General features: G+C 30.1%; 2 protein-coding genes across 3 annotated transcripts; one reads left to right on the forward strand and one right to left on the reverse strand.

Annotated features, from left to right (window-relative positions):
* The first annotated feature begins 1,173 nt into the window (after positions 1-1,173).
* Positions 1,174-10,040, forward strand: LOC111681911 (polycomb protein Su(z)12). Of its 2 annotated transcripts, none has more exons than XM_046951822.1 (6): positions 1,174-1,824; positions 1,894-2,225; positions 2,285-2,465; positions 2,529-3,471; positions 4,802-5,634; positions 6,140-8,388. In XM_046951822.1, exons 1-6 carry the CDS (start codon positions 1,521-1,523, stop codon positions 6,349-6,351), a joined length of 2,805 nt encoding a protein of 934 aa, XP_046807778.1. In that variant the 5' UTR covers positions 1,174-1,520; the 3' UTR covers positions 6,352-8,388. The 2 variants fall into 2 exon arrangements, with proteins under 2 accessions (XP_046807778.1, XP_023299580.2); XM_023443812.2 differs by lacking the exon at positions 6,140-8,388 and adding an exon at positions 9,157-10,040 and having other exon boundaries at positions 1,176-1,824.
* Positions 10,041-13,027: 2,987 nt separating this feature from the next.
* LOC111681916 (farnesol dehydrogenase-like) lies at positions 13,028-13,932 on the reverse strand. The gene is made up of 2 exons (XM_023443818.2): positions 13,317-13,932; positions 13,028-13,255 (listed from the first exon to the last, which is right to left on the reverse strand). The coding sequence occupies exons 1-2, from the start codon at positions 13,887-13,889 to the stop codon at positions 13,094-13,096; spliced, it is 735 nt and encodes a 244-aa protein (XP_023299586.2). The 5' UTR covers positions 13,890-13,932; the 3' UTR covers positions 13,028-13,093.
* Positions 13,933-14,739: the final 807 nt, after the last annotated feature.

Genomic DNA, 14,739 nt, shown 5'->3' on the forward strand with positions numbered 1-14,739 from the left:
AAGAAAATATTGAATTTTAATTAATTTTAAACAAAAAACTGCGATTTTGAAAAAAATTTTATAGAAATATAAATTTCCAAGTTTGAATAGAAAATTCCATTTGAAATAGAAGTTTTTATGTTGAAGTTTTCAATTTCGAATCTAAATTTTCAAGTTTGTATAGAAATTTTCAATTTCGAATCTAAATTTTAAAGTTTGAATAGAAATTTTCATATTCGAATAGAAATTTTCAAGTTCGATTAGAAATTTTCAAGTTCGAATGGAAATTTTCTATTTCCACTCAAAATTTTCAATATCGAATCAAAATGTTCAAGTTTGAATAGAAGTTTTAAATAGAATTTTTCAATTTTGAATAGAACTATTCATATTCGAATAGAGATTTTCAATTTCATATAAAAAAACAATAAAAATATTCATTTCATACAATTTTTTTTTTGAAATTATTACAATTTTCAAAAATTTGAAGTTTTTGAATCGAAATTTTCAAGTTCGAATAGAAATTTTCAAAGTCGAATCGAAATTTTCAATTTCTAATCGAAATTTTCAAATTCGTACAGAAATTTTTAATTTCGAATCAAAATTTTCAAATTCGAATAGAAAATTTCAATTTTAAAATGATTTTTTCAATTTTGAATAACACTATTCATATTCGAATAGAATTTTTTAATTTCATATAAAACATTTTCATTTTTATGATTTTGCATAAAAATGTTTATTTTGATTAAAAATTTTCAAATTTCGAATAGAAATTTTCAGTTGCAATAATAATTTTTGAAATAATTTAAAAAGAAATTTTAATTATGAATAAAAATTTTCAAGTTTAAATAGAAAATTCAATTCCAAAGAGAAGTTTTTGTATTGAATTTTTTATTTCGAATAAAAATTTTCAATTTAGAAAAGACATTTTCAAATTTATAGTTCATAATAATTCATAAAATTAATAATTTCTCACACAACTTTTGTGCTTGCTCTGTTATGTTGTTATAAACAATATATTTGCTTCCAAAATCCCAGTTTCTAATCTCTCGGATTCCGTTTTTATTAAAAATCGTTGAAAATTTAAAAACTAAACGAAGTTAAAAAAGAACTTAGCCGGCTTACAGTCGATTTTCAGCCGCCACCAAAATATTTAATGTCAGTCGGCGAAGCCGTTAATATTTGTCGGCGCAGGGCTCTGATAAAACAACAAAGTAAACTTTGCATAAATGCGTGTGAAAAATTTTCGCGCCGTATAAAATTTTATTTTTTCACATGTTCTTTTCGTTTAAATTGCTATTAATTAACTTAAAAAGTTAAAATAACTAATAAACAAAGTGCAAATTATAGTTTAGTTAAAAAAAATTGTAAGAAATAAAAGAAAATTTATGTTTTTATAGCAGTGAGTGTGTTTGGAAAAGAGATTGTGTGTGAAAATTAGCTAGAACAAGAAGAAAAAGAAGCAGCAGCGGCGTAGCGTTGGTGTAAGAAGTGCGAAAAAGGAATAGAAGAACGAAAAAACAAAAAATACCAAGAAAATAAATATGAAGAAAATGCCACCGCAAAAGAAACGTGAAAAAGAAACAAAAGATGCTGTGGCATCTGCTGCTGCCTTAAATGGTAACAACAACAATAATAATAATAGCAATCATAATAACAATTCCACATTAGTGGACAATAAACAACAACAACAGCAAAATGCAGTAAATGGTAATAGTGCTGAAGCAATGACAGCCATTGGCACAACTACAGTAGCTACGGCGGCGTCAGCAGCAGCAGCAGTAGCAGAACAAACTAAACTTAATAGCCACCAGCAAGAGCAGGAACTCTTTTTGCAGGCTTTTGAAAGTAGGTTTTCTGAGTTTTTTTCACTAATAATTTTCATAATTTATATAATTTTTTATCAAATACCTTTAGAACCCACACAAATTTATCGTTTTTTGCGTAATCGCCACGGTACTAGTCCTATTTTCTTGCAACGTACTCTTAGCTATATGAAGGAACGCATGTCTCGTACTCATCGCAAACGTAATAATTTCAAAATTAACACCATGCTAGATGTTTTAACACAAAAAAGTCAAACTTTGTCGAATAATTATCTTAATATCATTTATAATGGTTTGTTTGAGAAAGCAGCCAGTGGAGAACATGCCTGGCAGGCGGGTGATAAGGTGACAGTGGAATCTACTTTGTATAAAATAACCAAAAGTAAACGTAAAGATAGTACCTCAGATTTTCAAGAAATTTTGGTAAGTTTTAGGGATTTATGAAATATGCGAAAAGATTTATGTAATTTTTCTTTAAACAGACCTACAGTTCCAGTGTTATTTATAATCCTGTTGATAACCTGCAACAATTTACTGCCATTTCCATACCTGCTCAATCTATACATCCATTGGGTGATCAACACACCATCTATAAACTATTGTTTCGCATTAAAGTTAAGCCCGCCGGACAGGAAGATGTTATAGCTAATGGTGGTCATGAGGGTAATTTAAAAATTAAGATTTTCTTTAAACTACCAGTTTAATAATGTTTTCCTACATTTTCAGACACTCCCACCAAACGCTCTAAACTTGCCACTAAGTTGTATGGCTGTGAATTAATCGTTTATGAAAAGAATAGCGGCTGTATACCCGAGGGTGATTATGAGGCCGCTTTACAAGAGCTTAATTCTTCAAGTATTAAATCATTTTCACCAAAGAAACGCAGCTGGGAAACTTTACCCGATAATTACATTCCAATAACTATGAAATTTGATGTCTTCAGTCAATATCCAACTTTAAAGTTTCGTTTAACCTGGTCGGCCAATGAATTGCCCAAGGAAATCTCTTTAACTGAAATGGATACCTATTGTACATTTAACGATTTAAGCCATGGCATTGATTGTGAGAATACCAATACGACCAACAACAATGATCAAATAAATCACAATAATAATTGCCTGAAAACAGCAACAAATATGTCATCGACAACGACTTCCTCTACAGCAACAACCAAAAATAATGGCACATCTAATAATAACAACAACAACAACACAAACACCATATCAAAACCCTTAGCTAAAACCGAGAAAATACAAATTGTTTATAATTTTTTGTACAGCAACAATACCCGTCAACAGACCGAATACACACAAGAGGTCATTTGCCCCTGGTGCGGCTTAGACTGTATGCGTTTGTATTCACTGTTGAAACATTTGAAATTATGTCATGCACGATTTAATTTCACTTATCAGCCGGCTGCTCAAAATGGTGCTAGAATTGATGTTACCATAAATGATTCATATGATGGTTCATATGCTGGTTCGCCGTATGATTTAGCCGGACCATCGGGTTGTTCGTTTGCACGTACGTGTGGTCCCGTACGTCGTACTAGTGTTACGAATTTATTGGTTTGTCGTCCACGACGACAGAAGACATGTTTGGATGAGTTTTTGGTTTTGGACGAAGATGATTTGAGTAATCAGAGGCCTTATATAACGGGTCATAATAGGTGAGTATTAATTTTATTGGGTTGTTAAGATGTTCTAGTTCATTTCTAGTTCAGTTCTAGTTCTGTTCTAGTTCTGTTCTAGTTCTGTTCTAGTTCTGTTCTAGTTCTGTTCTAGTTCTGTTCTAGTTCTGTTCTAGTTCTGTTCTAGTTCTGTTCTAGTTCTGTTCTAGTTCTGTTCTAGTTCTGTTCTAGTTCTGTTCTAGTTCTCTTCTAGTTCTGTTCTAGTTCTGTTCTAGTTCTGCTCTAGTTCTGTTATAGTATTGTTCTAGTTTTTTTTTACTTCTAGTTGTTCTAGTTCTGTTCTAGTTCTGTTTTAGTTCTGTTCTAGTTCTGTTTTAGTTCTGTTCTAGTTCTGTTCTAGTTCTGTTCTAGTTCTGCTCTAGTTCTGTTATAGTATTGTTCTAGTTTTGTTTTAGTTCTAGTTCTGTTCTAGCTCTGTTCTAGTTCTGTTCTAGTTCTGTTCTAGTTCTGTTCTAGTTCTGTTCTAGTTCTGTTCTAGTTCTGTTCTAGTTCTGTTCTAGTTCTGTTCTAGTTCTGTTCTAGTTCTGTTCTAGTTCTGTTCTAGTTCTGTTCTAGTTCTGTTCTAGTTCTGTTCTAGTTCTGTTCTAGTTCTGTTCTAGTTCTGTTCTAGTTCTGTTCTAGTTCTGTTCTAGTTCTGTTCTAGTTCTGTTCTAGTTCTGTTCTAGTTCTGTTCTAGTTCAGTTCTAGTTCAGTTCTAGTTCTGTTCTAGTTCTGTTCTAGTTCTGTTCTAGTTCTGTTCTAGTTGTGTTCTAGTTCTGTTTCAGTTCTGTTCTAGTTCTGTTGTAGTTCGGTTCTAGTTATGTTCTAGTACTATTCTAGTTCTGCTCTAGTACTAGTTCTAGTTCTGTTCTGGTTCTGTTCTAGTTCTGTTCTAGTTCTGTTCTAGTTCTGTTCTAGTTCTGTTCTAGTTCTGTTCTAGTTCTGTTCTAGTTCTGTTCTAGTTCAGTTCTAATTCAGTTCTAGTTCAGTTCTAGTTCTGTTCTAGTTCTGTTCTAGTTCTGTTCCAGTTCTGTTCTAGTTCTGTTCCAGTTCTGTTCTAGTTCTGTTGTAGTTCGGTTCTAGTTATGTTCTAGTACTATTCTAGTTCTAGTTCTGTTCTGGTTCTGTTCTAGTTCTGTTCTAGTTCAATTCTAGTTCTGTTCTAGTTCAATTCTAGTTCTGTTCTAGTTCAATTCTAGTTCTGTTCTAGTTCTGTTTTAGTGCTGTTCTGTTCTCGTACTGTTCTAGTTTTGGTTCTGATCTGTTCTAGTTCTTGTTGTATTCTTGTTCAATTCTAATATTTCTTTTCCTCTTTCCCCCTTCCTTCCAGACTTTATCATCACACCGAAACCTGTCTGCCAGTCCATCCCAAAGAACTCGATATCGATTCGGAAGGTGAAAGTGATCCCTTATGGTTGCGTCAAAAGACCATACAAATGATTGATGAATTCACTGATGTCAATGAGGGCGAAAAAGAGCTAATGAAATTATGGAATCTACATGTCATGAAACATGGCTATGTGGGTGATTGTCAATTACCTTTGGCCTGTGAAATGTTTCTTGATGCCAATGGCCATGAGATAATACGTAAAAATATCTATCGTAATTTCATTTTACACATGTGTTCCCTCTTCGATTATGGTCTAGTATCACCAGAAACTTTATATAAAACTGTACAAAAACTACAGGGTATTTTGAGTAAATATCGTGATGGACAAGAAATGATGTCTAAACAACGTGAGGCTCAATTAAAATATTGGCTAGAGGTGGGTATACATAAACAAGATGAACAAAAACTCAAATCACCACAAAAACCTGTAGCGCCAACAATAACAAATGCTAATAATGCAGTGGCCGAAAGTAAAGGTGATAAAGCCAGTGATGCTAAAAACTCTATGCAGCCACCTAGCAAACGTACTTCTACTGCTGTTAAACGTTCTAGTGTTAATGCTAATGGCGGCAGTGTAAATGGTGCTGCTGGAGAAAAACTTAGCAATGGTAAAAGTGTAGCACGCAAGTCAGCTACTCAGGAGGATGATGCCAAAGAGAAATCCAATAGTTTAAAGAGAACGGCAAATGGTGATAGAAAATCAGAAGCCAAAACTAAAAGCGAGACAGACAACAATAAAACTCAAGCAGCTAAAAGAAGACTTTCTACAAGGGGTAAGTTAGAACTTTTCAATTATTAATTTCACTTTTTTTTTAATTTTTAATTACAACAAAAACAAAAGTTTAACTTTAAACATAAACTAAGTATCACAATCATGTTTTACATGTAATCATTTAATCATAATTTGTATAAAAAAATAGGTTAATTTAATTGGTTTTGGCAAAAAAACAGAAAGCTTCTTCGACGTCTTCTTCGTTGTTTTCATTTTTACCATCCATCAACATCTTTAAGCTATAAGAAATCATCATTATCTCCTCTTTACCCCAAATCATCTTTAATCATGTTTCAATTTAAAAGAAAAATATGTAACAAAATTCTAAATTCATTTCAATCAAAATTAAAACTATCAATCAACCACATTTGGCTTTTCTTTTAAAACATAAATTCTAATAATTTGGTGTTTTTTTGTTCAAATACAATTTTTTGTTCTCTATTCTATTGTTTTATCTCTATATATAAACGTTATTTTTCCAATTTAAAATCTACTTGCTGCCGCAGATGATAATAGTGTTGATGTTGATGGTGCTGCCAATGATGATAATAAAAAACAAAAGAAAAGTGTTTTTAAAATACACGAACATCATCATCACTTCGATGAGGTTGTGGTGGCAAAGCCAATGCCACCTGAGGAGTTTAGCAATAATAATAATGATAATAATACAAATAATTGTTCTAGTACTAGTGGTTCTTCATCTATTATTTTAAAGTGATTATTATTATTTTATTATTGTATGAGTTTGAATATTTTAATTATTATTTTAGCTTTAAGTTGAGGTTTTAAATTATTAGGAAATTTACAAAGCAAAGTTTTGTAAGGGAAACAGTGTTGAAAATTGTATTTCTGTGGAAAATTCTATAAAGCGAATTCATTTCTATGGAAATTTCCATAAGGCGAATTTTTTTCTAAGGAAAATTCTTTAAGGCTAATTCATTACTGTTGAAATTTACTAAGGCGATTTATTTTGTATCAAAAAATCAATAAGGCGAATTCATTTCAGTAAAAAATTCAACAAGGCGAATTCTTTAATGTAAGCAATAGATAAGGCGAATTCATTTCCATGAAGAATTCAATGAGGCGAATTCATTTCTATGAAGAATTCAATAAGGCGAAATCATTTTTGTATGAAAAATTCATTTCTATGAAAAATTCAATAAGGCGAATTCATTTATATGAAAAATTCAATACGGCGAATTCATTTCTCTATAAAATTCATTAAGGCGAATCCATCACTGCATAAATTTTATAAAACGAATTCATTTTTGTAAAAAAAATAACAAGGCGAATTCATTTTTACAAAAGTTTTATAATGCGAATTCATTTTTATGGAAAATTTTGCTAAGGCGAATTCATTTCTACTGATTTCTCTATGGCGAAGACATCTCTTTAGAAAATTCAATTAAGGCGAAGACATCTTCTTAGAAAATTTAATTAATGAGATTTTTTTTTCAAGAAAATTCTATAAAGCGAATTCATTTCTGTGGAAAATTCACTAAGGCGAATTCATTTATATGGAAAATTCACTAAGGCAAATTCATTTTTGAGAAAATTTCAATAAGGCGTATTCATTTCTACGACAAATTCAATTAGGCGAATTCATTTTTATAAAAAGTTAACTAAGGCGAATTCATTTCTATAAGAATTCTATAAGGCAAATTATTTTCTATATAAATTTGAATTTGTTCTTCCAAAACTACTATAAGGCAAATTCATTTTTATGGAAAATTCACGACGCCGAATTAATTTCCTTAAAAAATACAATAAGACGAATACATTTCTGTAAGAGTTTAATAAGGCGAAGTCATTTCTGTATAAATTTATTAATGCGAATACATTTCTATGAAAATCCACTAAGACAGGCTCTTTTCTATGTAAAATTCAATAAAGCGAATTCATATTCACGAAAAACTTAATAAGGCGAAATCATTTCCGTATGAATGTAAAATTCTATGAAAAATTCAATAAGGCCAATTTATTTCTATATGAAACTCACTAAGGCGAATTCATTTCTATAAGAAATTCATATATTAAACAGAAAATTTACTAAGGCGAATTTATTTATGTAAGAATTTATAAAGGCGAACTCATTTATATTGAAAATTTGATAAGGCGAATTAGTTTTAATAAAAATTGTAAAAAGGCGATTTAATTTTTATAGAAAATTCACTAAATAAATTCATTTCTCTAACAATTCTACAAGGCGAATTGTTTTCTATAGAAAATTCAATAAAGTAAATTTGTTTCTATGAAAATTTCAATAAGGCGAACTAATGTTTATGCTAAAAACTATAAGGCAAATAAATTACTGAAAAAATTTTATAAGGCGAATTCATTTTTTTGAAAAATTCTATAAAGCGAATTCACTAAAACAAAGACCAACTCCTTTCTGTTGAAAATTCAAAAAGACGAATTCGTTTTTAAGAAAATGTATATAAAGGCGAAATTGTTTTTATGAAAAATTCACTAAGACAAATTAATTTCTTTAAGAATTCTATAAGACGAATTAGTTTCTATGAAAATTTCAGTAGGCGAATTCATTTTTATGATAGAAACTATAAAACAAATTAACATCTGTCAAAAATACTTTAAGGCGAATTCATTTCTTTGAAAAATACTATAAAGCGAATTCACTAAAACAAATGCAAAATTATTTCTATTGAAAATTCAACAGGGCGAATTCGTTTTAATGCAAAATTCAATAAGGCGAATTAATTTCTACAGAAAATTCACTAAAACAAGTGAATTTCTTTAAGAATTATATAAGGCGAATTAGTTTCTATAGAAAATTTAATAAGGCGAATTACTTTTTATGCTTAAAACTATAAGGCAAATAAATTACTGCAAAAAATTTATAAGGCGAATTCACTTTTCGAAAAAATTCTATGAAGCGAATTCACTAAAACAAAGGCAAACTCATTTCTATTGAAAATTAAATAAGGAGAATTCGTTTTAGTGCAAAATTCAATATGGCGAATTAATTTCTATGAAAAATTCACTAACACAAATTAATTTCTTTTAGAATTCTTTAAGGCGAACTAATTTCCGTAGAAAATTCAATGAGGCGAAATAGTTTCTATGAAAATTTCAATAAGGCGAATTGGTTTTTATGATAAAAACTTTAAAGCAAATTAATTTATGCAAAAATTTTATAAGGCGAATTCGTTAAAACAAAGGCAAACTCATTTATAATGAAAATTCTTTAAGATGAATTCGTTTTAATGAAAATTTTAATAAGGCGAATTCCTAATAATTTCTAATAAAAACAATAAGAAAACATTCATTTTTGCAATAATTCTATAAGGCGAATTTTAGCGAATGTTCAACACTGTTTCTTTACAATTTGTTAATTTAAAAAAAATATTAAAATTTAAAAATTATACTAATTTAAGTTAAAAACTTTTGTTAAAATGAATAATTTTTAAGTAAAAATAGCAAAACTATAATTTTTTCCCACTTCTACTGCTTTAAAACTAAAATATTTACCCTTCCCTAACTACCAAACCCTAACTCAACACAGATACACAACAACCTGCCTCGAAACGTCAGCGTAATGATAGCAATAACACTGCCCATAATAATAGCAATGCTAATAGCAGCAACAACAACAACAACAGCAACAATAATAATAATAACACAAACACAAACAATGCTCGTAATGTTTTAAATGCCAAACAACAGGATTCAACTGTAAATGCAAATGTATTAACTGGAAAACGTGTAGCCACTAGACGTCAATCTATAGCTGGTCTTCCTTTAGAAAACAGCAACAACAATAACAACAACAACAATCAGCACAGCAATACTAAATTGGTAACGGGTAAAACAACAGCCGGTTCTACCACTCATACATTGCGTACACGTCTATCGGTGCCACTTAGCAATAAAGCGGAAAAACGTTGATGATTACCGTTTGTCTATAAAACTCTCAGGCTTTGTGTTTTCTTTGTTTTTTTTTAAGAGAAACTTGAGGTTTTATTTCTATTTTTTTTTTTTAATTTTCTTCTAAACAATTTTATATATCTTATAAATATTATAGTAATAATAGAAATTTTCTATAATGCTGTGACTAATATTCATTCTTGTTGAGTTTTTTAATGTTTTTTTCTACTTTTCGTTTTTCTAATTTTTTTATTCTCTTGATAAAAAGTTTGTAAAAGATTTCTATTTAGTTTTTCTTTTAATTTGTTTTTATTTGGCTTTTATTTCTAAATTTGTTTTAAGTTTTTTTTTTCAAATTTTATTTCATAAAACTCTTCTTTAGACATTTTTTTAATTTCTAACAATTTCGCTTCATTTTTTATTGAAGTCCTTATAAATCCTTTAAGTTTTTTTTTATTATTATAATTATTTGCTGCAATTGCAATCTACATATTTTTTAACAATTGTTTAATTCAATTATTAATTATTAAATCTCAGTTTTTTTTAAATTTCTTTAAAGTTTACTTTATTATTATTAGTTTTTATTAAACAAAAATTTGTTGTTTTTAAATGAATTTTATATAAAATAATCCCTTTAAAATAAAACCATAAAAAAAGAACGTAATTAAAGCAAAAAGAAAAAAACTACAACAAAATATAAACAATTTAAAAAGAACGTATCTTGTAATTTAAGTAAATCACTTAAATATTTTTGTATAATTCAAATATAACATATAAAAATGAATAAACAATATATATAATAACTATAATATAAACTTAATTATATATCTATACAACAACTACAAAAAAAATACTTGAATTAAATAACAAAAGAAATATATATAAATAATTCAGTGTTTCCCAAAAAAAAAAAATATGTATTTCAAAAAAGTGTGTTTCATTATATGAAGCAATAACAAAAATAAAATGTTCTCAATAACTTTTTAAACAAAAATTCTCTTAAGAACTTAGGTTCGAAGGACCATATGTTGCATTCTTGAAGATTTAACATTTAATTATCTCATAGCGAAAGAAAAAAGTTATTTCAAGCTTTTTCACCGGATGAAGACATTAAAACAACCAATGGGTTCGAAGGACCAAATCTTAAAATGGAAATAACGAACTACCTAACATCCTTAGTATTCTTTCATACTCATCTCATACTCATCTAAAAATTTCTCTTTAATAACAAATAATAAAGCAATTTATGAGATCGTAGAATCAAATCTTTTCTTGTATATAACACACTGATTACTTAACCATCTCTAGACCTATCAAAAGAATGGCTGCATTATGATTGATGCGAAAGAGAAAAAAAGTTATTCTAAATGAACTTAACAAGCTTATTCCCGGAATGAAGACATTAAAAACAAACTATAGGTTCGAAGGACCAAATTTTAAAATGTAAACAACGGACTTATTGTCACCACCAACTCGACCCAACACTCTTAGTATTTGTCCGCACTCTTTAAAAATAAATAATACAATGATATATAAGATCGAAGGACCAAATGTTTTTATGTACAAAACAGACTGATTACTATCAACAACTCAAAGACTCTTAATATTCATCCGCAAACATCAATAGAATGGCTGCATGATGATCGATGCGACAAGGCGAAATTGTTAAGTAACATGGTTAAAGTTCGATGGACCAAAACTTTTAATCAAATTGCTGGAAAATAAACTAAAAGATATTTAATGTTCGCCCGTTTAAAGAAGAAGCTCTGGTCGGAGGATCATATTCTTGAAGATGTAACTTTTAAAAAAGTTATTCTTAAGTGTACTTGACAAGCTTATTTTACGGATGAAGACATAAAAAAAACTATAGGTTTGAAGGACCAAATCTTCATATGGAAATAACGGACGTATTGCCATCACCAATTACCCCACACTCTCAATATTCCTCCATACTCATCTAAAAAGATATCTTTAATAACAAATAATCAAACTATTTATAAGCTCGAAGGACCAAATGTTGTCATGTTCATAAAGGACTGAAATTGATAAAGTAAACTATAGGTTCGATGGACCAAGAGTATAGCTGCATGATGAACGATGCAAAAAGGCGAAGTTGTTAGGTAATATTTTCAAGGTTCGAAGGATCAAAAAATTTCAATAAAATTGCGGAATAATAAACTAAAAGACATTAAATGTTATCCCATCATTAATAACACGAAATAAAGTAATATATAAGGACCAAATGTTTTTATGTATATAAAGGACTGGTTACTATAACCAACTCAAAGTTCATACGCACATATCAAAAGAATGGCTGCATAATGATCGATACGAAAAGGCGAAGTAGTTAAGAAACTTGTTAAAGGTTCGAAGGACCAAAAAATTCAATGAAATTGCTAGACAATAAACTAAAGAAACATTTGATGTTCGCCCATTTAAAGCGAACTAACAACCAACAAATGTTGGTCAAGGAATGCCATAGTTATTAAGGAAATTAGGCTCGAAGGACCAAATGTTTTAATCCAAATACTGGACTGTATCCAACACAAACCGAAAGATTTCCAGACCAAATAGGAGTTACGATCAATGCAGGAAGACAAAGTCGTCAAGCAAATCAATGACTTTTGACGTTCGTCCTTTCTATGAGGAGAATGAATGTATAAGAAGGCTTCAATAAGAATACGATTCAGCGACATCTACCGAAAGTTCCTTAAAGTGACAATGACCGACAGACCCGCAGAGAACTGAGATGAAGATCTACAGTCAGATCTCTCGTTCAGTTCAAGTTCTAGTTCTATTCTAGTTCAGTTCAAGTTCTTTTGTAGTTCTGTTCTGTTCTAGTTGTATTCTAGTTCTGTTCAAGTTCTGTTCTATTTCAGTACTAGTTCAGTTCAAGTTCTTTTCTTGTTCTGTTCTAGTTCAGTTCAAGTTCTTTTCTTGTTCTGTTCTAGTTCTGATCTAGTTCTGTTCTAGTTCTGTTCTAGTTCTGTTCTAGTTCTGTTTTAGTTCTGTTCTAGTTCTGTTCTAGTTCTGTTCTAGTTCTGTTCTAGTTCTGTTCTAGTTCTGTTCTAGTTCTGTTCTAGTTCTGTTCTAGTTCTGTTCTAGTTCTGTTCTAGTTCTGTTCAAGTTCTGTTCTAGTTCTGTTCTAGTTCTGTTCTAGTTCTGATCTAGTTCTGTTCTAGTTATGTTTTAGTTCTAGCTCTGTTTTAGTTCAGCTCTAGTTAGTAGTTCAATTCTAGTTCAGTTCTAGTTTATTTCTAATTCAGTTCTAGTTCAATTCTAGTTCAGTTCTTTTTCAGTTCTAGTTCAGTTCTACTTCAATTCTAGTTCAGTTTTAGTCCAATTCTAGTTCAGTTCTAGTTCAGTTCTAATTCAGTTCTTATTCAGTTCTATTTCCGTTGTAGTTCGGTTCCACTCCAGTTCTATTTCAGTTTCAGTTCAATTCTAGTTTAGCTCTAGTTCAGTTCATGTTTCTGGTGGAGAGATTCTTCTAAGAAAAGTAAATTATGTTTTGTTCGTACAAATTGTGATTCTTAATTTTGCATTTAATACTCAAGGAAAACTCCAATACAGATTTATAAAGGATTCACAGTAATCTCATGAATTTGTACATGAGGTGGTGTGGCCAAAGCATACATCACACATTCCGAAATATCCTCAGATTTAAGTATTGAATTGGCAGCATTTTTCCATTCCTCCGGAACGATTTCAGTATCAGTCATACCAGGACTAACGCTCTGAAAATAAATAATTATAGAAGGATTAAAGCTGGTAGAAATTGGAATTAAAAAAACTTACAGTTATTTTAACTTTTGTACCCAAACCCTTAAATTCCTGACGATAAATTTCCGTTAAAGCGGTTACAGCATACTTACTAGGTGGATAGATGTTAAACATGGGCATACCTTGAACAGACTGTGGAATATTGTGACCCAAAGTACTATTAATCAAAACAACATGACCATCAACATTACGTTCTTTCATCGATTTAAAAGCCCGTTGAGTACAATAGACCACACCCATAATATTAACTTGCAAGATCGCTTGTATTTCCTCAACATCCATAGTGGTTAATTGACCCTCAACAAAACGACCAGCATTATTGATAAGTATATCAACACCACCCAAATTTGCATCAATCCAATCGAATGTTTCATTAACCATTCTCGCCGATGAGACATCACATTTGAGAGCATGCAAACGTGTTTGCTGATCCTCTGGCAATTCTACGGCATATTCTTCGATTAGATATTTGCGGCGTGCTAAAGCAACAACCACTAAACCCGATGCCAAAAGATCTTTAACTATGGCTGCACCTATACCGGAACTGGCTCCGGTAACAACTGCAATGCGATTATGCCAGCGTTCCATGATGTTATTACTTTCGCTCTTGATTTTAAACTGAGCGGATTATTTGGTATATTGAATACTTATCTTATTTTTTAAATAGCAAACACTTTTAAATGCTCGTACAATTATAATGACGTTGATAAATACATGCAATGATATCAGTACTACACATTTATTTGATTAAATAAATACTAGACCAAATTGATATATAATTAGGGTGTATGAACGATTTATTAACAGGGTTTTGAAAAAAGTTATGTTCTATAATCAGTTTATGCGTTAAAAATGTAAAAAGTAAAGAGAGTCTTTAGTATGAAATATTCTATGTGTCTTGACTATAGATCGGCCTATTGGCTTTTCTAAAGATTTATCTAAAATCTTAAATATAAATCAACATATAGACATGATTATAGATTATACAACAGTATCTTGACAATATATCAGTCTGTTGTAATGACTACAGATCAGTCTATTCTTTCCCTGTAGATCAGTTTGACTATAGATCTACCTTAAGTCATGTCTGTTGATTAGTTTATATTCTTCACTATAGATCAGTCTATGAACTTAGCTATAGAACTGTCTATAGTTTTGCATATAGACCAGTCAATCTTTGATCCAATTATAGATCAATCTAAAATCGTTGATTTATGGTTTTAACTTATGTTCAGTCTATATTCTAAACTATAGATCTGTCTTAAGTATTTTTTTGTTAGGTTCCACTTAAGTTCATGTTTTGTTTCAGTTCTAGTTCAATTCTGGTACATTTCTTGTTCACTTCCAGATAGGTTTTAATTCTGGTTCACTCCTAGTTCTGTTCTATTTCTTTTCCAGCTCAGTCCTGGTTCTGTTCTCGTTTAGTTCTGGTTCAATT

This window comes from Lucilia cuprina, chromosome 5 (genome assembly GCF_022045245.1).
Source record: "Lucilia cuprina isolate Lc7/37 chromosome 5, ASM2204524v1, whole genome shotgun sequence".
Classification (NCBI taxonomy): Eukaryota; Metazoa; Arthropoda; class Insecta; order Diptera; family Calliphoridae; genus Lucilia; species Lucilia cuprina.